At 40.0% G+C, this 23,268-nt stretch overlaps 2 protein-coding genes across 7 annotated transcripts in view; one reads left to right on the top strand and one right to left on the bottom strand.

Annotated features, from left to right (window-relative positions):
- CPM (carboxypeptidase M) overlaps nt 1–8,172 on the top strand; it is a 78,375-nt gene extending 70,203 nt beyond the window's left edge. For both annotated transcript variants that reach the window (XM_032170704.2, XM_058426097.1), the window contains 2 exons: nt 4,297–4,445; nt 6,657–8,172. In XM_032170704.2, the coding sequence (XP_032026595.1) occupies nt 4,297–4,445; nt 6,657–6,899 (392 nt within the window). In that variant the 3' untranslated portion in view covers nt 6,900–8,172. The remainder of the gene's footprint in view (nt 1–4,296; nt 4,446–6,656) is intronic.
- Nucleotides 394–23,268, bottom strand: part of MDM2 (MDM2 proto-oncogene) — a 54,011-nt gene continuing 31,136 nt past the window's right edge. For 4 of the 5 annotated variants that reach the window (XM_058426095.1, XM_058426094.1, XM_032170701.2 and 1 more), the window contains one exon: nt 9,979–22,962. In XM_058426095.1, the coding sequence (XP_058282078.1) occupies nt 22,387–22,962 (576 nt within the window). In that variant the 3' untranslated portion in view covers nt 9,979–22,386. Of the gene's footprint in view, nt 1,062–8,546; nt 22,963–23,268 lie in introns of those variants that run through there. The other variant, XR_009209195.1, reaches the window with a different exon arrangement.

The following is a 23,268-nucleotide window of genomic DNA, read 5'->3' as shown; positions in this document are numbered from 1 at the left end:
TAAGTACTGTCCCAGCTCCGACTCCAATCGTGGCCAACAGATGCAGAATTCTAGTTCTTGCCCAGCCAAGACTTTTCATTCATGAAGCTCTAATCCATTTCCAAGGGAAAAAGAGCTTTACATTTCTCCCATGTATCTCCCCATCTGGCCACAGAATTTATGTCTCAGATTTTATGTCTTCTCATTTGTATTGTATCTGAGCGTTTTTCAAATTTTCCTTTTTTTTTTTTAAATATAGTGTTGGCTCTCTCTGCGTCTCTTAGGGTCTACCAGTCTTTTTTTCAATGTTTCAACTTCAGCATATAGAAATAAATCACATTTTCTGGTAAAACAATTACTTCCCTCTTAAGTGAAAGGTTTGGTGGTATGTAGACAAAATATTGTAAAGACATATACAAGCTAAAGCACGCTTTTATTTGGCTGGTGGGAAGGGTTTTCCTTTGAATATAAATTCCACACATAAGCATGGTCTGTATTTGCCCAGTAACAGTGATATTCACATACCCCAGGCTTCCATAGCTGGAAGAACCATCTTTAGGTTTAGGTAAGAGTCATATGAAAGTGAGTCTTTGGGCCTGTAATCCCAGCACTTTGGGAGGCCAAGGTGGGCGGATCACGTGAGATCAGGAGTTCGAGACCATCCTGGCCAATGTGGTGAAACCCGTCTCTACTAAAAATACAAAAATTAGCCAGGTGTGGTGGTGGGCACCTGTAATCCAAGCTACTTGGGGTGCTGAGGCAGGAGAATTGCTTGAACCCGGGAGATGAAAGTTGCAGTGAGCCGAACTGGTGCCACTGTGCTCCAGCCTGGGCAACAGAGGGAGACTTCAATTTAAAAAAAAAGAAAGTGAATCTTTGGGTTATTAGGGGATGATGAATGAGGGTCAAACTGGAATATGAAGACTTTCAGACATTTCTCCAAATGCAAATTTTTCTTCCTTTTTCTATCTTTGAGGGTAGGCAGACCGCAGGTTGACTGGAGCCTTGATTCAGCTGCAGCACACACTGATACATAGGTGTTGTTCAAGTCCCTGAGGCCGTCCAAAATCACCGTCATGTGACTGTCAAAAAAGTCAAATCTGTTCTATTAAAGTGTAACTGCTTCTAGCCAAGAAGAAATTTGCTGCCTTTTTTTAAAGGGTACCATGACTTTTTTTTTTTTTTTTTGGTGTCTTCTGCCAACTACTCATTACTAGTACCCTGAATTCTATTTCGTCATTATCTCCAATGTTAAAGAATGGTGTAATGTTAGCCGGGCGCGATGGCTCACGCCTGTAATCCCAGCACTTTGGGAGGCTGAGGCGGGCGGATCATTTGAGGTCAGGAGTTCAAGACCAGCCTGACCAACATGGAGAAACCCTGTCTCTACTAAAAATACGAAATAAGATGGGCATGGTGGCGCATGCCTGTAATCCCAGCTACTTAGGAGGCTGAGGCAGGAGATTGCTTAAACCCAGGAGGTGGAGGTTGCGGTGAGCTGAGATTGCACCATTGCAGCCTGGGCAACAACAGCAAAACTCCATCTCAAAAAAAAACCAAAAAATTGTGTAACGTCAGTTTCAATGATAGCTCTGCTTCATTTTTTATGCACTTGATTTTCTTCGATTTGGTTGGTTTTGGGGAAGTCAACAAAAAATACAAAAGATGCCAATAGACACAACACCATCCAGCACAAGTTACCTTGCTGAAACGCATGGATTTTCTAAGTGGCAGGAAGACTGTAAACTAGCTCAGAGCCCTGGAGAAGGAAATAATATGCATAGCTTCTTCCCTCACATATTCCTGCTTTGTGGAATAAAGTTGAATTAAGACTCCAGAAATTCATCTAATATATTCTCCCCCCGCCACACCGCATAGTTTTTCTTAATCCAAATAAGAGGAAAGGAAAGAAAGCCAGGCCTGGTGGCTCACACCTATAATCCCAGCACTCCAGCACTTTGGGAGGCCAAGGTAGATCATGTGAGCTCAGGAGTTCAAGACTAGCCTGTGCAACATGGCGAAACCCCACCTCTACAAAAAAATACAAAAATTAGCCAGGTGCTTGTAGTCCCACCTACTTGGGAGGCTGAGGTGGGAGGACTGCTTGAGCATGGGAAGTCAAGGCTGCAGTAAGCCCTGATCACACCACTGCACTCCAGCCTGGGTGACAGAGCAAGACCCTGTCTAAAAAAAAAAAAAAAAGAAGAAGAAAGGAAAGAAATAATTAATTTTTGTTGATCTTCCTGTTCTGTGTTACTTACATTTAATCTTCACAACCATCCTGGGTGGTGGTATATTATCCCCATTTCATAGGTGATAAAACTGAGGCTTGGGAATGTTTAGTGACTTGAGAACTAGAATTCAAATCAAAACCTGACTAGGTTCTTTCTGTCACACCAAGCTATGATGATGGGTATACGCTATATTTATCACATATCAAAGGACCTCCTAAGGGGGGCACAGTGTAAATAGCTCTTCAAAATAATGCCACTGAAGCTGAGTGTGGTGCCTCACACCTGTAATCCCAGCACTTTGGGAAGCTTAGGCAGGTGGATTGCTTGAGCCCAGGAGTTCAAGACAAGCCTGGGCAACATGGTGAAACCCCATCTCTACAAAAAGTAAATTAATTAAATAAAACAAAATAATGCCACTGAAACCCAAGGAATAAATGCATAATCAGGTTACCAAATTATTACCAATTTATGATTGGGTACTACCTAAACATCAAAAGGATATGTATCAAGCAGTAGGAATAAATATAAATGGAACTGTGTTTAAAAAAGAGAGGCCTAAGAGGAACACACGACATGAAAATAGAAGTTTACATAGTTGTATAGAGAAAGGGAGAAGGAAATATGGCATTTTCCTCCTCAGGAGACAAAAAATGAAGAGTCAGGAATTAAATAGGACAGAAAGTATAATAAAAGGCAACCTAGGTCAGACAGAAGTTTGTTGAAGTTCAAGATAAACATTGTTTTGCTAAATGCCAAAATTTTTATTTTTCACTTTAACCATTTCTGGGGGTAACTATTACGTGTGCCTCATATTTTTCTGCCCTTATAAATAATTATTATTTGAACCGTTTGGGGAGAGTTCAAGATCATCTTACTATTGTAGCTCTTCATTCTCATTTATGTTATTGGGGACTTAGGCAGCTTCACCTTAAGGTAATATGATTTGACGCTGGAGTAAACAAACTAGATGTGACATGTAGGATCTAAAATAAGAAAGGTCTTAAAATATAAATGGCCTTTTAAAAATTGTACTCCTGAAATTTTGAGAGGGGCTCTCGAGACTATCATGGGTTGACAGCTAGGCTGGTCCACTTCGTTGGCTGTGTGAGTTTGAGGAGGTTATTTTAATAAGCCAGAGCCTTAGTTTTTTTCATCTGTAAAATCATGATAATTGATGACACAGCTGATATGAGAATTTAATGCGAAAATGCACATTTAGCAGTTAGTACAGAGCCTGAAATATACTAAGTGCTCAATAAATATTGGCTGTTGTTACTGGTCAATCGATTCCATGCTTCCAAGAAGCCTTGTGATTATAATTTTGCTTCCCATGTAGTTGGACTACAAGACAAAACTATTGAGTCCCTTGCACACGTAAATAATTTTGTTGTAACTAATACATTGACACCGTTTTTATTTAGGATTTTATGGAATCCACCAATGGTTGTAGTACAGTTTGGTGATTGAGTAAATAACTTGGAAGTGACAGGAATGGATCTTAGGTTGTCATCTGTGTTCTCTCACTGTGATAATACGTACTAATATAAATGGGCTATTCAACAACAAACAAATTTAAGCTATAAATCAGATTAGTAATTTTTTTTTTTTCTTTTTGAGACAGAGTTTCACTTTGTCACCCATGCTGGAGTGCAGTGGCGTGATCTCGGCTCACTGCAAGCTCCGCCTCCCGGGTTCACGCCATTCTCCTGCCTCAGCCTCCCAAGTAGCTGGGACTACAGGCGCCCACCACCACGCCTGGCTAATTTTTTTTTGTATTTTTAGTAGAGACATGGTTTCACTGTGTTAGCCAGGATGGTCTCGATCTCCTGACTTCGTGATCCACCCACCTTGGCCTCCCAAAGTGCTGGGATTACAGGAGTGAGCCACCGCGCCCAGCCAAGATTAGTAATTTTGACTATTTTAAGTTACATCAAAAATAAGTTTTCTTTTCCCTCTCTAACACTTAATATTAACTCACAACATTGAGTAAGCTAATAAATATTGCATATATTGTTCTTATTTATATAATTTTTATATGCCATAAAATATGGTATTAATATTTAATTTTATTTTTGTCTTGCAGGTGTAAAGGGTCAAGTTTTTGATCAGAATGGAAATCCATTACCCAATGTAATTGTGGAAGTCCAAGACAGAAAACATATCTGCCCCTATAGAACCAACAAATATGGAGAGTATTATCTCCTTCTCTTGCCTGGGTCCTATATAATAAATGTAAGTATGCAATGCTAGTTATTGTTATTAAAATATTATAGAACTCATAATACTTATTCACCCAGAAGGAATCCAAAATAAGTCTAGGATGTTCAAAAGTAGATCCATCAAGACAGAAAGAAAGGATAGTGTCAGACTTGCAATTGGCAGGAGGTGGAAGAGGTAGAAATTATATGAAAAAAAAACAGAAAAATTCATATGTTTTCCCTGATGGCAATTTTTTAAAAATAGAAGCCAAATCCTATTTCTTGTGATATGTTTTATGATTAAAATGTAACCTGATTAATAATAAAGAATAAACAATGTAGCAAAGGTAGTTTATAGTTTCCTGGGATACGATATAACACCCATTCCATGGCATACACTTTCTACTATAAAAAATGAATTGGGAAAAGTTCCTTAGAATTCATTTTATAAGTGAAATCTGATCCACAAATTTTAACACTATATTCAGCAAATGATAAACATATTTTGCAGCCCTTTTTTCAATCGATGCAAGTAAAATTTCAGTCTTTAATTCCATAAAATATATATTTCTGAGTCATTTTATCCTAAGACAGGAAGGCATGGACTAATTTGAGCCTGAGTGGATTTATGTGAAAGAACTAAATGAATAAGTATTGATATAGTTGGCCAGATTTTGTGTCTTTCTCTTTGATGTGAATTTCTCTGAGAAATTCAGGATTCTTCTATTTTGCTTAGTGGGTCTCATGCCAACCATAGCAGTCATTCTATATAGAGCTAATCCTGGGAGAAGGTAGTCATCTCTTCTGTAGTGAAAACTGAGTTGGTATTTTATTATTTCATCCTGAGGACATCATGGAAAAAACATGGTTTTTAGTTTATAAAACTATAGAATTCAGAGCCTCCATGCTCCATGGGTTCTCCCCAAGGTGCCTAGATGTGAGGCTTATCAATTGCTAATCCTTTTAGGAATTTCTACTCCTGCCGAAAAAATGGATAGAGCTTGAAAAATCTCAACTCACTGTGAATCTTTGTCTAAAAAGGCCCTTTATTTTCCTCCTATTTACTGTGATGTTTCTATTCTATTTAAAAATATGATTTTCCCTGTAGTGAATCTGATTACTTGTATGCAACCTCATAAATAAGCCACAACTTTAGAATAAAGTTATGAATTGTTCATTTCCCATTAGTTAGACTAACACAGTACACATTGACTCTAGATAATAGTTCTAGGACAATATTTGAAGGTAAGACTCTGGACATTGAAATGAATGTGTAAAATACATACCAATGAGTGGTTATGTAAATGTCATTCCCCATTTTTTCCCTTCTCCACCATATATAATAAAAGCATTTCCCAGTAGACATTGCCTGTAGTTAGTTTAGCATTTGTCTTGTCCTGATCATTTCCTCCACTAACCAAAGATTCAGGCTGATATGAACAAAACCAGGTAAAATCAAAGCTTTTAAAGGAGGGTGGGTGTGGTGGCTCATGACTGTAATCTCAGCACTTTGGGAGGCTGAGAGGCAGGTGGATCACTTGAGGTCGGGAGTTCAAGACCAGCCTGGCCAACGTGGTGAAACCCCGTCTCTACTAAAAATACAAAAAATTACCTGGTATGCGCCTGTAATCCCAGCTACTTGGGAGGCTGAGGTAGGAGAATTGCTTGAACCCGGGAGGCGGAGGTTGCAATGAGCCAAGATTGAGCCACTGTACTCCAGGCTGGGTGACAGAGCAAGACTCTATCTCAAAAAAAAAAAAGAAGAAAAAAGAAAAGAAAGAAAAGCTTTTAAAGGAAGCAATAGGCTTGTAGGTCAGCTGAAAAGAAATTAGTAAGTTGAGAAAATAATTCTACTTGTAAATAATCTTGATATCCAAGGAGGATGTTAAATACACACTTGGGACAAAGGGAAACAGTTAACTCTTTACCCTGGTGCCCCATGAAAAGGATGGTGGCAGAAACATCTGCTGCTTCCTTCTCTTGACTTACATTGCCAGATAAAGTACCCATCTGTCCTTATTTCATTTTGTAATTCTTGGCAACAACATTCACAACGCTGGTCTCTGTCAACAGGCATTGGATAACTCAGCCTGCAGGACCAAATCTGTTGCTGGCCCAGAGGTCTGGCAGATTGTTACATGCATTGCACAAAGGCTGCATTTTAGTGGTGGATATCAGTGTTTTCAGTGTGGGCACCACGAAACATCTTAAGTCACTCATATAACTGTCTCTTGTTTTTTCTCAGATTACAGTCCCTGGATATGATCCACACCTCACAAAGGTGATTATTCCAGAGAAATCCCAGAACTTCAGTGCTCTTAAAAAGGATATTCTACTTCCATTCCAAGGGCAATTGGATTCTATCCCAGTATCAAATCCTTCATGCCCAGTGATTCCTCTATACAGAAATTTGCCAGACCACTCAGCTGCAACAAAGCCTAGTTTGTTCTTATTTTTAGTGAGTCTTTTGCACATATTCTTCAAATAAAGTAAAATGTGAAACTCAACCCACATCACCACCTGGAATCAGGGATTGCTCATTCCAGGTTACTGCAACCCTAACTCACTCTAGTGGGACCTTGACTGGAGAAACTCCATCATCTTCCTGAAGAAGAGAAATGGATGTCTCCAAATTCCACAATAAGCAATATGTGGTGATAATGAAAAGAATGATTCAGTCTTGACGATGAATGGAAGACACTTACCTAACAAATACTGCTCATTTACACTCAAATTAATCTTGAAGTAGTCTTAAAATACGTAAGAAGTTAAAACTTGAGAAGCAAAAAAATGCCCGCAAAAAGAAGATCATTTTGTATACAGAGAACCAGATGAATATAAGCAAATGAAGATGAACATTTATTGATCTTCTACATACAAGACTTCACCATAAGGCCAGGAGCAGTGGCTCACACCTTGTAATCCCAGCACTTTGGGAGGCCAAGGTGGGCGGATCACCCTGAGGTCAGGAGTTCAAAACCAGCCTGACCAACATGGTGAAACCCTGTCTCTACTAAATATTAGCAGGGCGTGGTGGTGGGCACCTGTAATTGCAGCCTTTTGGGAGGCTGAGACAGGATAATCGCTTGAACCCTAGAGGTGGAGGTTGCAGTGAGCCAAGACAGCGCCGTTGTACTCCAGCTTGGGCAACAGAGTGAGACTCTGTCTCAAAAAAAAAAACAAACAAAACAAAACAAAAAAACACCTCACCATGAGTGCTATATGTGAATAGATATTAAGTGCCATATATAATTCTCAGAAGAAGGGAGAAATGATCATAGGACTGGGAATTGTTTTGCAAACGTTCTAGGAGATGTGAGAGAAAATATGTAACCACATCTTAGTGGCCCAAGAAAATACAGGTCTGAAGGGATAAGATTGTATCTCTATAGAGCTTCAAAGCATACAGGTCAATTAAGTAAGCCCCTCTCCCTCCAGAGCCAAGTTTCCCTAGCTTTTGGCACCTGGATGCCACAGTCCTCCATTAGGCTGATGACTCCAAACATGTAACTCTAGCCTCTTGCCTGAGCTTCAGACTCATGTCCCACTGCCCACAGGACACATCATCCAACTGGATGTGACTCACAGGTACCTCAAACCCATCATGTGGAGATACTCATCCTGTTCCCCCTAGAGCTGCTCCTGCTGCATTCTCTCTCTCAATTACTGGGACCACCAAGCTAGGAACCTGGGAGTCATCCTTGATACTTTCTCTTCCTCCTTAATCCCGTGTATTCAGCAAGTAACTAAAGGTTGGTGTTGGCCGGGCATGGTGGCTCATGCCTGTAATCCCAGCATTTTGGGAGGCCAAGGCAGGCAGATCACTTGAGGTCAGGAGCTCGAGACCAGCCTGGCCAACATGGTGAAACCCCATCTCTACTAAAAAAAAATTAGTCGGGCATGGTGGTGTGTGCCTGTAATCCCAGCTACTGGGAAGGCTGAGGCAGGAGACTCACTTGAACCCGGGAGGCAGAGGTTGCAGTGAGCTGGGATTGTGCCATTGTACTCCAGCCTGGGTGAAGAAGCGAGACTCTGTCTTAAAAAAAAAAAAAATTGGTGCTGATAAATATTGATGAATTCTGCTCTCTGCTCTCCATGGTTGTCAACACTGCAGAGTTGAGGCCTCATATCTCACCTGCATTGCTGCAACAGCTTTACTGGTCCCTTGCTCCCAGCCTTCTCCTCTTCAGTCCATCCTCCACACAGCACTGGGCAAGAGAAGCCACTTGAAACAAAAGTCAACAACTGGCTGTAGTTCCTAAACACAGAGCTGTTTGTGTCCCCTGTATCTGGAATGCTATTATGACCCACTACATTTTTTCTTTCCTACCCCTCTTAAAACTCAGTTCAGGTAGCAGCTCCACTAGGAAGCCTTGGCTGACCATAATCCCATTCAATTCCATTCCACCTCTTCGCAGGCAGTCTGGGGTTAGGGACCCTTTCTGTTTGCTCCCCAAAATAAACTGGTTATCTCTACTATTGGATTTACAACATTGTATTATAATCTTCTGCTTCCATGTGTGCCTTCTCTAGTAGAATGTGAGCTCTTTGAGGCCAAGGTCTATTTAATTTGTTTGAAAAATTCATTGTTATATCCTCAAAGCCTAGCACATAGTAGGTACTGAATGAATGAATGAATGAACAAGGGGTGCCAGGAGACCGCTACTCCCAGTCTTCCCAGAAACTGCCTAGGGCTTTGAGTCATTTTATGAAGCTAGGTCTTATGTGTAGGCAACCTCCAGCTCACTATGAACACTGACAGAAGAGTGTTTTCATGTCTATAATCAAGAATTCCAGATACATTCCTTTTACTGGACCTTGAATTGATCCTAAGGTTGGTAGTAAAGGTATTATATTACCTCTTAACAGCACTACAAACTACCTTTTTTTATCAGAAAAAAATTTTACCATTAGGACTCAATTTGAAGTACTAATGCTTCTCAAGTTCTCTACTATGAGAGTTGCCCTGTATTAAACTGTTACCTATAAGAATTAAGGGGTAAAGCACTAAACAGAAAAGAAAGAAAAATAGCAACTCTGGTGAGCGATTTCCTTCCTTCCTTCCTTCCTTCCTTCCTTCCTTCCTTCCTTCCCTTCCTTCCTTCCCTTCCTTCCTTCTCCTCTTCCTACTTTCCTCCCTCCTTTCTTTCCCTCTCCTCCCCTTCTCTCCCTTTCCCTCCCCTTCTCTTCCTTTTCTTCTTTCCTCCCCTCCCCTCCCCTTCCCATCCTTCTTTCTCTTTTTTTTACTTAATCCCCAGTGTGATAGTAATATAGGCCGATTTCTAGAAGTGTGATGTATTACTCATGGAAAGTGAGTTGCCTTGGTTCTTACTTTCAATTGAAAGTTCTATGGGATCTAGAAATGAAACATACTGGCATGGAGAGTGAGAACCACAAAGGAATGAAGAGCTACAGGAGCATTTAGGCCATTTCTATGCCAAGCTTATTCTACATGCACAAAATCATACATGTTAATATAAACAAAATTTGGAGGCTTCTTTAAACCACTTATAAAATCTGGTAATTTGTGCAGCAGCAATAGATAACCAAAAAAAATCTCATAATAATCTGAATATCTTGATCATTTTTATTTAAAGCAGTAATTATATACTTGAAAGTACATAATATAATATTGCAAAAATGACTTTGGTATATTACAAATAAAAGAACGTAAGATGAAACTTGATTTGCTATCAAGCCCCAAGCAATTTTTCAACTGGGCATTGAATTCTGACTTTTCTAAGATAGCAATTTTTGAAGGGACACAAACTAAAATCTGAATTAGTTCATGAGCCTTAATGTAAATCTCTTGCTGAAATAATTTTTTTAAAATCAGAATTTAGTATCAGACTCAAAATCATTTAAAGACTAACAAAACACAATCATGGTATTCTAACTGTGGTCAAACCAGGTACCCAAACCACCTCCCTGCCCAACACCTTTCCTGCTTTTCCCCTCCCTCTTGGGCTGGTGGTTATGCTCCTCCAGGTCTAGTTCAGCTATAATTCCTTTTATAGAGAAACCAACCTGATACACACTTTCACGATGGGAGAAAAATGTGGGCGTGAAATGATATTTAGAAAGCAGCAGTCAGGCACGGTGGCTCATGCTTGTAATCCCAGCACTTTGGGAGGCTGAGGCAGGCGGATCACTTGACGTCAGGAGCTCGAGACCAGCCTGGCCAACATGGTGAAACCCCATCTCTACTAAAAAAAAATACAAAAATTAGCCGGGTGTGGTGGCAGGCACCTGTAATCTCAGCTACTTGGGAGGCTGAGGCAGGAGAAATCGCCTGAACCCAGAAGGCGGAGGTTGCAGTGAGCCAAGATCACGTCACTGCACTGCACTCCAGCCTGGGTGACAGAGCGAACCTCCGTCTCAAAAAAGAAAAAAAGGCAGAAGCCCTGGATTCAAATCCACCACACATTCAGAAGCCCTGGATTCAAATCCACCACACATTCAGTTTATCTGTAAAATGGAGACATCCCCGCCCCCGCCCCCCACCGCTGCTGAACGGTGATTCTGTGACTGTTAGAAACAGTGGTAAGAGATGCTACATTTTTGGTGCTTGTTCAGGTGGAGGAAAGACAGTTAGCACTCAGGTAATAACTATTTTGAAGGCAGTATAATATACTTTCTTAAAGAGTATACCTACTCAAATGTTGCTAAATGTTGACATGACTGAATCTAAATGGCAAAGAGTATTTTAGAAAAACATTAAGTCCCTGCAGTTAAATGACAGTGTTGATTTGGATGCTTAATTTAATTACATTCAGACTTGAACTGTTGGATGTATCAGAAATGTTAAAAGCTTTTTCTCAACATTTCCAAAAGTCTTTCCAAGAAATCAATGTTATGTTTTGTTCCAGAAGAAAATTTGCATTTGTGATCTGTTTCTAAAAATGGTGTAAGTTAGCTCTGTTTAGAAAGTAAAAATATCTGATGTTAGATTGGAAGTATCTCTTCCTGGGGAATCCAGAAACATAAACATAGCATATTGTTTTACTGCAACAGATAAGTTGCTTATTGAGAAGTCTGGTTGTTATTCTATATGGTAACAATACAGTTGATGTATATTTTATGATAGATCCTTTATATTTTCCTCATGACTTTAGAAGGGGGAAGGGGGAGAAAATTATGATGACCAGACTAGTTAAAGAGCATTGAAAGCCCACAGTACTGTAGCTAAAGTAGAAGTTTGGGTTTGTTATAGACTTTACATTGTATCAACTAATAAGCAGATACTGTACAGTATTGCTCACCATTTTATCATACTTTTGCATATGAACTACTCCATAGCCTTTTATAGATGTTTTATAGCTGACCTTACCAGTTTTCCTGGTAACTTTTTTCTTTTTTTTTTTGAGACGGAGTCTCGCCCTAACGCCCAGGCTGGAGTGCAGTGCCGTGATCTCGGCTCACTGCAACCTCTGCCTCCCACGTTCAAGCGATTCTCCTGCCTCAGCCTCCTGAGTACCTGGGACTACCGGTGCCTGCCACCACACCCGGCTAATTTTTTGTATTTTTAGTAGAGACGGAGTTTCACCGTGTTAGCCAGGATGGTCTTGATCTCCTGACCTCATGATCTGCCTGCCTCTGCCTGGGTCTCCCAAAGTGCTGGGATTACAGGCGTGAGCCCCCACGCCCAGCCACTTTCTTTAATACCATAACTAAGAATTTATTAAAATGCACAAATTGTCTAAGACTGTAAAGTTTATTGGGGAGAGGCCATGACTACCTCTGAATTTAGTAAATTTAAAATATTTCTGATTCTCAATAAAGAACTAATATTCATATAAATAATAAATTCTTTTTTCCCATTACGTTACCTGAAAATAAGTACTTATGCAAGTATAACAAAGTCCACTAAAAATAACTGATTACCACCAAATAAAGCTTGGGAAAGACCAAATTTAACAACCTTTTATGAGGCAATAACATTGCAACAACTCTTCAAAGTCCAGATAGTTCTTCCAGAACAAGTTATATATGCTATATGTTATATATATTATATATAATACATTCCAAATTAATTTGTGTTGTGGGGCAGTGTGTTCCATGGACAAGATGATGGATGGAAAGTATGCCTTCTGATCAGAAAAAATATTTGAAAATTCACAATTTATATTAATGTAATAAAGAATCTGAGAAATGCAGAAAAGAAATGGATTTCCCAAACATGCTAAGCTATGGGACCATTTCCTTAAATAATACAGCCTCGTACCATCCCTTTGGACTAACATACCTATATTTCCAAATACATTTTGGGAAATACTGACATATAGAGAAGTCTTTTGTTCTGAATAACAAATTTTATTGATTTCCAGGTGCTTCTGAAATACAGAGAACAGTGGTAAACAAGGAATTTGCCTCCAGTAGGAACTGGAAAACTAAGAGTCCTAACCCCTGCTAATACCGACTTAGTCATAGGACAGAGGATGGGCTCAAGTTTACATCTGCTCTGTGAAACATGCTAAACAAATAATAGTTTAAATGAGACATTGCTGAGTAGGAAATGGCTAAATTACAGGTACCAATTTTTAAAAAGTGATGTCTCAATTTAGAAAATAAACAGGAAATAGTTTCTGTTTTCAAGAGAATTCATTACATAGAAACCCCTTAAGCAGAAGTTACCTGGTATATTTTACCTAGACTTCAACATTTAAATTTGCAGGTTTTTTTTTTTTTTTTTTTTTTTTTGAGACAGAGTCTCGCTCTGTCGCCCAGGCTGGAGTGCAGTGGTGGGATCTCGGCTCACTGCAACCTCCACCTCCCAGGTTCAAGTAATTCTCATGCCTCAGCCTCTCGAGCAGCTGGAATTAACAGGCACGCGCCATGATGCCTGGCTAATGTTTGTATTTTTAGTTAAGACAGGGTTGCGCCATGTTGCCCAGGTTGGTCTTGAACTCTTGGCCTCAAGTGATCCACCCACCTCAGCCTCCCAAAGTGCTGGGATTACAGGGGTGAGCCATCACCCTCCAGCCAAGGGTTTTTTGTTTGCTGTTTGACAACTGAGAATAGAACTATTATTTCTCTGCTCTCTTGGAGTGGTCTCTCAGCAGTTAAAAATCTACCGAGTGTAGTGACTCACACCTGTAATCCCAGCACTTTGGGAGGCCGAGGCGAGTGGATCACCTGAGGTCAGGAGTTTGAGACCAGCCTGGCTAACATGGCAAAACCCCATCTCTACTGAAAATACAAAACTTTGCCAGGCATGGTGGCTCATGTCTGTAATCCCAGCACTTTGGGAGGCCGAGGCAGGCGGATCACGAGGTCAGGAGTTCAAGGCTAGCATGGTGAAACCCCGTCTCTACTAAAAATACAAAAAATTAGCCATGCATGGTGGCATGCGCCTGTAATTCCAGCTACTGGGAGGCTGAGGCAGGAGAATCATTTGACCTTGGGAGGCAGAGTTTGCAGTGAGCCGAGATAGTGTCACTGCACTCCAACCTGGAGTGAGAGACTGTCTCAAAACAAACAACAACAACAAAAAAAACGGCCGGGCGCAGTGGCTCACACCTGTAATCCCAGCCAGCACTTTGGGAGGCCAAAGCGGGTGGGTCACCTGAGGTCAGGAGTTCGAGACCAGCCTGGCCAACATGGTGAAACCCCGTCTCTACTAAAAATACAAAAATTAGCCAGGTGTGGTGGTGGACCCCTGTAATCCTAGCTACTCTAGAGGCTGAGGCAGGAGAATCACTTGAACCCGGGGGGTGGAGGTTGCAGTGAGCCGAGATCACGCCACTACACTTCGTTCCCAAAAAAAAAAAAAAAGCTTAACTTGGAAGAGGTTTGGTCTTCTCAAATGCCTCCTATAAAAAGAAACAAATGTGAGAAAAGGTAGAAAAGGCCTCCTTTTTTGTAGGGAGCAATTTTTTCTAAAAAGGTTTTTCAGCCAAGACCCTCTCTCTTAAAATAAGGACTGTTACAATTCTGACACCGTATCAACTTTTAAGACTACTGTTTTCTTAGAATTTTTTTTGCCATTTATTGCACAAACAATAATTTGGGGGGGACTTTAAAAAATCATAATCAGGCCAGGCACAGTGGCTCAATGCCTGTAATCCCAGCACTTTGGGAGGCCGAGGCAGGCGGACCACGAGGTCAGGAATTCGAGACCAGCCTGGCCAACATGGCGAAACGCCATCTCCAGTAAAAATGAAAAAATTAGCTGAAATATCACAGCTACTTGGGAGGCTAAAGCAGGAGAATCACTTGAACCCAGGAGGTGGAGGTTGCAGTGAGCCAAGATCACACCATTGCACTCCACCCTGGGCAACAGAGCGAGACTCCGTCTCAAAAAAACAAACAAAAAATCACAATCAGTAAGATTAATGTTTAATGAACATAGTATTCTTTATTTTTTAAAGAGACAAGTCTCCCTCTGTCTCCTAAGCAGAGTGTAGTGGTGCAATCATAGCTCATTGTAACATCAGACTCCTGGGCTCAAGTGATCCTCCCACCTCAGTCTCCCAAGTAGCTAGGACTATGGGTGCATGCCACCACAATTTTTTGGATACAGGGTGTCATTATGTTGCCCAGGCTGATCTCAAACTCCTGGCCTCAAGTGATCCTCCCTCCTTGGCCTCCCAAAGTGTTGAGATTACAGGCATGAGTCACAGAGCCTGGCCCAGGATGTTATTTTAAAATTGTCTTTTTGTCTTCTTTATCAACAAGAACTTCATAGTTGCTTTCAATGCCAATCAACATCCTTTACTACTGTATACACAATGTATTTATTTGACATTTGAAAGGAGATACAAAAGGATGTTACAACGTGCTATGGCAAGAAGATACAAAGGAACATATTGGTATGAACAGAATACCTCAGAGTTGAGTATATAAAAAAGGCTTAATTCACCAGATGCAGTGGCTCGCACCTATAATCCCAGCATTTTGTGAGGTCAAGGTCAAGACACGAGGATTGCTTGAGCCCAGGAGTTCAAGGCCAGCTGGGCAACATAGCGAGACTCTGCCTCTAAAAAAGGTATATATATATATATATACACACACACACACACACACATATAACACATATATATATTATATGTGCAATATATGTATATTATATATATGGATGTATTAGCCAGGCATGGTGGCAACAGGCCTGTGTTCCCAGCTACTCAGGAGGCTGCAGTGAGTCATGTTTGTGCCACTGTACTCCAGCCTGGGTGACAGAATGAGACCCTGTCTTAACAAAAAACAAACAAAAAACTTCAAGGTGGGAGTAGGGGTTAATTCAAGGCTGCCTAAGCTGGATTTGGGGTGATTATGGTCGAGTGGCTGCAAACAGAATATTAAACTTCCATTCATTAAAAGTGCTTACTATCTGCCAGACCCCATACTAGGCTCTATATATTTATTGTCTCTAAGGTCATTAGGCAAATATCAGATCTGTGACTTTGAACTTCCCACTACAATAAGCTTATGAACTTTGTTGAAGCAAAAATGGTTTGAAAAGTGAAAAGCAAGCACCCATTTCACAGTGTTCTAAAAGTCTAAAATAATCCAGTAGAACATCAGAGATAAAATCCAAAAAGCAAGTTTTTTCCCCAATATTTAAATCAGGGAAGCAACACGATGATATCTGTAAACTATAACTGAACCAAAAATAGGACCAAACATAGTGAAATCCATTTAGGGAGATATTACTGTGATCTTGAAGGCCTACTTAATACAGGACAGTGGGCTGGGGAGGTGTGAACCAAAAATAGACACACGCAAAAGCGCTAAAATTTAACCCTGAGAAATAAATGAAATTCACCTAGAACATAAATGGAATAAATTTAAAAGGTGAAATTTTGGGCTTGGCGTGGTGGCTTACACCTGTAATCTCAGCATTTTGGGAAGCCAAGACGGGCAGACCACTTGACCCCAGGAGTTTGAGACCAGCCTGGGCAACATGGTAAAACTCTCTACAAAAAATACAAAAATTAGGCCGGGCACAGTGGCTCGCGCCTGTAATCCCAGTACTTTGGGAGGCCAAGGCGGGCGGATCATGAGGTCAGGAGTTCGAGACAAGCATGGCCAACATGCTGAAACCCCATCTCTACTAAAAATACACACAAAAAAATTAGCCAGGTGTGGTGGCGAGCACCTATAATTCCAGCTACTCAGGAGGCTGAGGCAGAATTGCTTGAACCCAGGAGGTGGAGGTTGCAATGAGCCGAGATTGCACCACTGCACTCCAGTCTGGGTGAAAGAGCAAGACTCTGTCTCAGGGCGGGTGGCAGCAGGGAGCGGGGGAAGGTTAGCTGGGCCTGGTGGCTTGCACCTGTGGTCCCCAGCTACTTGGGAGGCTGAGGTGGGAGGATTGCTTGAGCCCAGGAGGTTGAGGCTGTAGTGAGTCATGTTTGCAACACTGCATTCCAGCCTGGGCGACAGAGCAAGACCACATCTCAAAAACAAAACAAACAAAAGGTGAAATTTTGGAATTAGGAAAGATGCTATTTTTATAAATTGGCTTTAAGCTGTTGGCTGGACATCTAAGTTGTAGCATTCTGAAGGCAGTAGATGTGGGATTGTAGGACTGAAACAGATGAAAATGCCTATTGAATTTTTTTAAAAAGTCTTTAAAGGAGAGCTTTTTTGGTAGACAATATGATCACAAACTTTTAAACAATTTTTTAAGCTGAATACTTTTTTATAAGTATCAAATCAAAATGTAATTCAGCATCCAACCATAAAGCCCAACTACAAACTTTTCACAATGCCATTAACAACTTGTGGTTACCATCATAAGCCTACAGACCTACACACTATCTTTAAAACCCTTATTAGGCTGGGCATGGTGGTTCACACCTGTAATCCCAGCACTTTGGGGGGCCAAGGCGGGCAGATCACTTGAGGTCAGGAGTTTGAGACCAGCCTGGCCAACATAGTGAAACTTCATCTCTGCTACAAAAATTAGGGGGGCGTGGTGATGGGGTCCTGTAACCCCAGCTACTCGGGAGGCTGAAGCAGAACCACTTGAACCCAGCCAGGAGGCAGAGGTTGCAGTGAGCCAAGATTGCACCACTGTACTCCAGCCTGAGCCACAGAGCAAGATTCCGTCTCAAAAAATAAAAATAAAATAAAACCCTTATTAAGGACTTAAAAAATCTTAATTATATAATGCCAAAAGCTAGTCCCCGTCTGGCTTAGGGGCCCACAGGTTCCTGCTTTAAAGCCAGTTTTTTTGTTTTTTTCTGATGTACTTACATTTGTGCATCACAATCAAGAGGTTCCCAGCTTGGTGGAACTTTCAAAGATGAGGCAGAAAACTAAACAGGCAATTACAATCTTACTTTTCATGCTGACAAGTGGCACGGTGGCTAGCCCAAACTCCCCTCCCTGTCCCAGCTACCTCCCTTATAGACCATTCACGATCACTTAGGCCAGGCTGCCATGTGACCTAAGTGAAGACAGGGAGAACACAGCACTTCTTACTCCTACTAACTTGCAACATCATTTTCTCAAGTTGCTCTCATTGGAGGCTCCCAACTGCTTCAAGCTGCCCAGTGATATTTGTATTTCTAAAGTGGGCAGGCATGGCCATTCCAGAAAAAGAAACATATTCAGACTTGTGCCTTTTGTTACCCAAATATATGATATTCAAATAATTTCGATTTTAACAACTCATAAAAATTTAAGATCAAATAATTGCATTCTTGAAACAATTCTTAATCATTTATTTTCAACACGTGTACTATAAAGAACCTAAGAAATTAGACAATTTTAATAACCCATAAACATGTTGAATCCATTTGCAGATTAAATTTTGTATAAATAGCTGTCATTGCCTACATATATCAAGTGTACTTTGTTTATAATCACATTTATGCTACTGATACTCCTCAGAAAAAAACAGATTCTGCTTGGTTCTAGCTTCAGTATTATGAACTCCAAATAATGCTTTGAGGACCTCCAAAGGAAAAAACCAGATTCTACTAGGTTCTAGCTGAAGTATTATCAACTCCAAATTGAAGTTGAAGTATTAACTCCAACTAATGCTTCGAGGACCTCCAAAAAAGAGAGATTCTGCTTGGTTGTAGCTGAAGTATTATCAGCTCCAAATAACACTTTGAGGACCTCCACAGGTAAACTACTAATCCCTTTGGCCATTTATTGAGACAGACAGAGAGAGAGTGAGTGAGTTTTGAAGCAACAATGTACCATTAATAAAGTTGCTGTGCAAAATTACCCCTCAGTCCTATTCTAAGCTTACAGTTCAGTTGATTTTATTGTCCTCACCTAAGTATATACAATTCACATATGAGAGAAAAACACTAAATCAAGATGGTTATTTTCACTATTTTGCTTAAGATTCATATTTAAATCTAAATCAAGAAGTTAATCCACAGTTTGAGAGATACTTATATTAGAAATTTTAAATGTTAAACTGATACATAATTGTAAATATGATGTACTGTTTCACATACAATGGGTATCGATCAAATCAATGTAATTAGCACACCCATTGGCTCAAACATTTATCATTTATTTGTAGCAAGAACATTCAATACATTAACTATAGTCACCCTACTCTTTCTCTCTCTCTGAATAAATGGCCAAAGGGATTAGTACTTTTACCTTTGGAGGTCCTCAAAGCATTATTTGGAGTTCATAATACTTCAGCTACAACTTATTCCTCCGAATTTAACTTTGTACCCATTAAAAGTGGTTTTGTGTGCAATTAACAGACAGATGTTCTACCCATACATTGTTTTCCAAAATTATTGTGTGGCTTTAAAAAAAAAAAAACCACACAACAAATTGTAAAAGGCACTGAGATAACATCTGCTTCTAGATTATTGCTAGGCTCGAAAAATAAAGCTTGTTCTACCCGGAATGACAAGTTAAAACTTAGTATTTGCCAAAGGAGAAATTATATAGTGTCGGTCATTTCAGGCAAACGTTATTTGGCTACCATCCCCAACTATCTGTCAGAACAATTAAAAGAGATCAAAACAGTCCAGCATAACTAGGCTTCATTATATAAGGCCATTTTGTTCTAAGATGTTAATAAACCAAAATAAGAAATATTAAAATCAAAATAAAAGATATTATTTGAGCTATTTTCATACAAACTGTTGGTTCCTTATATCCTCCCTTCTATAATGAAGGGCATATTTTACTGCAAAGAAAATTTTACTTTATATATATCACTAGCCATAAATTGTTGAATGTCATTAATTACATGTTGTCTAGTACCATTAACCAAATAGCATAACTATTTTATGTCCACATTTCACTTCTGTATTTACAAATATATCTATCAGTAAAGAGTTAACAATGAGATGCGATCAAACATCCATATTATCTGATGTTTTGTAGACAGCAATGTAGATGATTTTGTAATCACCTTTCATCGGAGTGACCTTATATAAAAAATAAGTCAATAATTTAGAGGTTCTAAGTCTCCAAAGGAGATTTTCAAATGTAAATACAGAAGTGGTTATAGATAATAAGATTTTTAGGAAACCTCTGCCATGTCCGCATCCTGTTGTAACTGTTACATCATCTTTTCTTTCAGCTGCTTTTCTTTACCTGCAAGAAGGGTCAAGGTGAGCTTTGCCTGACTTCTTTGATGTCCTGAACTTTCTGTAGTCCTTTTTCTTCAATTTGTTCATTATAAATTTAGCTTGGCATTTGTTTGATCTTTTCAACTGTCTTCACTGCATCAGTAGTTTTATTCCATAGTTCTTGCAGATATTTGACAGGCTTGTTTCTATATTTTTCAAATTCAAATCCACTGTAAGCTCATTATTAGCAGTTGCTTTACAGAATGCTTTAGTCCACCTAACCTTCTGAGAATTGCACTTCTTTAAAGTTCTTATGACATTTATGTTTACACAGTCTGAACACCTTGCAATAGCTGCAGATGAATATCATGATGTGGTCAGGGTAGATGGGCCCCAAAGAAACTAACATTTCTCAGTGCTGAGCTCGATGGGCCCACTGACCAAACAAAGAGCTTGAGAGGAAATCAAGAGGTATCTTGGAATTCCACATTCTGACCCTGTCATTCTTGAAGGAAAATGATGCATAATTTCTGAATAATTCAGAAACAACTTACAATCTTTCCAGTTATTTTTAAATAACAATTCTGTTTATCAAATTTCTGAATTAACTTTTCTGAATTCTAAAACTGGCCTTAAGCAAAAGTCTGAAACCTAGGCTGGGAACCATGTAACCCAGGCCAAGAAGGTACTTTAAAGTGTCTTAGAGTTGTTTTTCAACTTAGGGGGAAACAACAGATTCTATTAAATCCCAAAAAGGATTTTTTTGTGTGTGAAAAAGGGCCTGATGTACTAGGTTAGACTCAGCAGGCTTTAACAAGTTTTGTCTTATGGGTAAATGGTGGTTATTTTCACAGATAACATCATTACTCCCATCCCTTACTATGGTTTATACAAAAGAGGCTGGAGAATAAGTACATTTTTACAGCCAGGTGTGGTGGCTCACGCCTGTAATCCTACTTAGCACTTTGCGAGGCCGAGACAGAAGGATCTCTTGAGCCCAGGAGTTCAAGACCAGCCTGGGCAACATAGGGAGACCCTGTCTCTATTGTTAAATCAAGAAAACCTAAAAAACATTTTCACTTACATAGCACCAAATATTAAGAGCCTTTTTTTTTTTTTTTTTTAACCTAGAAAGAGTATTTTGGAGAGAGAAACTAAGGATCAGAAGGTTTAAGAGTATCAAAAATCTGGGGCCAGGTGCGGTGCCTCACATCTGTAATCCCAGCATTTTGGGAGGCTGAGGTGAGTAGATCACTTGAGTTTAGGAGTTCAAGATCAGCCTGGCTAACATGGTGAAACCCTGTCTTTACTAAAAATACAAAAAAATCAGCTGGTATGGTAGCACATGCCTGTAATCCCAGTTACTTAGAAGGCTGAGGCAGGAGAATAGCTTGAACCCAGAAGGCAGAAGTTGCAGTGAGCCGAGATCACTCCACCACACTCTAGCATGGGTGACAGAGCAAGACTCTGTCCTCAGAAAAAAAAACAAGAGTATCTAAAATTTAAATACTAATTCTTGGCTGGATATGGTGGCTCACATCTGTAATCCCAGCACTTTGGGAGGCCGAGGCGGGTGACCTCACTTGAGGTCAGGAGTTTGTGACCAGCCTGGCCAACATGGTGAAACCCTATCTCTACTAAAAATACAAAAATTAGCTGGGCATGGTGGTGCATGCCTGTAATCCCAGCTGCTCCAGAGGCTGAGCCAGGAGAATGGCCTGAACCTGGGAAGCAGAGACTGCTAGATCATGACACTGCACTCCATCCTGGGCGACAGAGTGATTCATCTCAAAACAAACAAACAAACAACAACAAAAACTAAATCTTTCACACATTTTCTCCTTACATGAAAGGTACTAAGTGACATTTAGGCCGGATGCGGTGGCTCACACCTGTAATCCCAGCACTTTGGGAGGCCGAGGTGGACGGATCACGAGGTCAGGAGATCGAGACCATCCTGGCTAACACGGTGAAACCTTGTCTCTACTGAAAGTACAAAAAATTAGCCAGGTGTGGTAGCAGGCGACTGTAGTCCAAGCTACTTGGGAGGCTGAGGCAGGAGAATGGTGTGAACCTGGGAGGCGGAGCTTGCAGTGAGCCAAGATGACGCCACTGCACTCCAGCCTGGGTGACAGAGCAAGACATCTCAAAAAAAATAATAAGTTACATTTAAATGTCATATACATATTTAAAAGTCATATACATATTTAAAACAAAAAAACAGGTACTTCTCATTTAAGACAGAGTAGAAATTATTTAAAATTAGGGGTTGGGGTAAAGGATGAGCTATATATTCAACTCAAATTATAGTAAGTATTCACTATTCTGCTACCAAAGTAGGTCAATTATACTAAAGAGATCTATGTGACTTGAGGCATTTTCTCACTTTGATTTTTGTGAATACATTTCAGGTTGTCTAAATTCTTAGGGTCATATAGTTAGAAATATATAATTCTCTTATAGACAGGTCAACTAGGGGAAATAAGTTAGCACAATCATTTGAATTGGTTGTCTACACACTGGGCAGGGCTTATTCCTTTTCTTTAGCTTCTTTGCACATGTAAAGCAGGCCATAAGATGTCCTGTTTTGCCATGGACAATACAACCATTTTTAGGTCGACCTTGACAAATCACACAAGGTTCAATGGCATTAAGGGGCAAACTGGATTCCATACTCTCTTCTTTGTCTTGGGTTTCTTCCCTTTCAAACTCTTTCACATCTTCTTGGCTGCTATAAATAATGCTACTAGAAGTTGATGGCTGAGAATAGTCCTCACTTTCTTGTGACTGTGAAGCTTGTGTAATTTTATCATCATTTTCCTCAACACATGACTCTTTGGAATCATTCACTATAGTTTTTTTACAATCAGGAACATCAAAGCCCTCTTCAGCTTGTGTTGAGTTTTCCAGTTTGGCTTTCTCAGAGATTTCCCCTTTATCTTTCCCTTTATCTTCAGGAAGCCAATTCTCACGAAGGGCCCAACATCTGTTGCAATGTGATGGAAGGGGGGGATTCACTTCATTGCATGAAGTGCATTTCCAATAGTCCTTCAATGAAATAAGACACAGAGTCAGTTTCTGTAACCCTTTAACTGCTCAGTCACAGGAATGCTAGCAACTTTGCTATGTCTAAGGTAAAATATATCATAGAGCTCAATATTCAGTGTCTCATGTTTTATATAAAATAGTCACTGTGAACAGCATGAGGACTATAGTTAGTTATATATTGGTATACTGGAAATTTACTAAAAGAGTAGATTTTAGGTATTTTAACCATACACACAAGAAAGGTTAACTATTCAAGATAATGGATTACATTAATTTGCTTGACTATAGTGATTTCACTATTTACAT

The sequence above is a fragment of the Hylobates moloch genome, unplaced genomic scaffold, assembly GCF_009828535.3.
Source record: "Hylobates moloch isolate HMO894 unplaced genomic scaffold, HMol_V3 SCAFFOLD_12, whole genome shotgun sequence".
Lineage (NCBI taxonomy): Eukaryota > Metazoa > Chordata > Mammalia > Primates > Hylobatidae > Hylobates > Hylobates moloch.
This window is presented reverse-complemented; position numbering and strand designations above follow the sequence as displayed.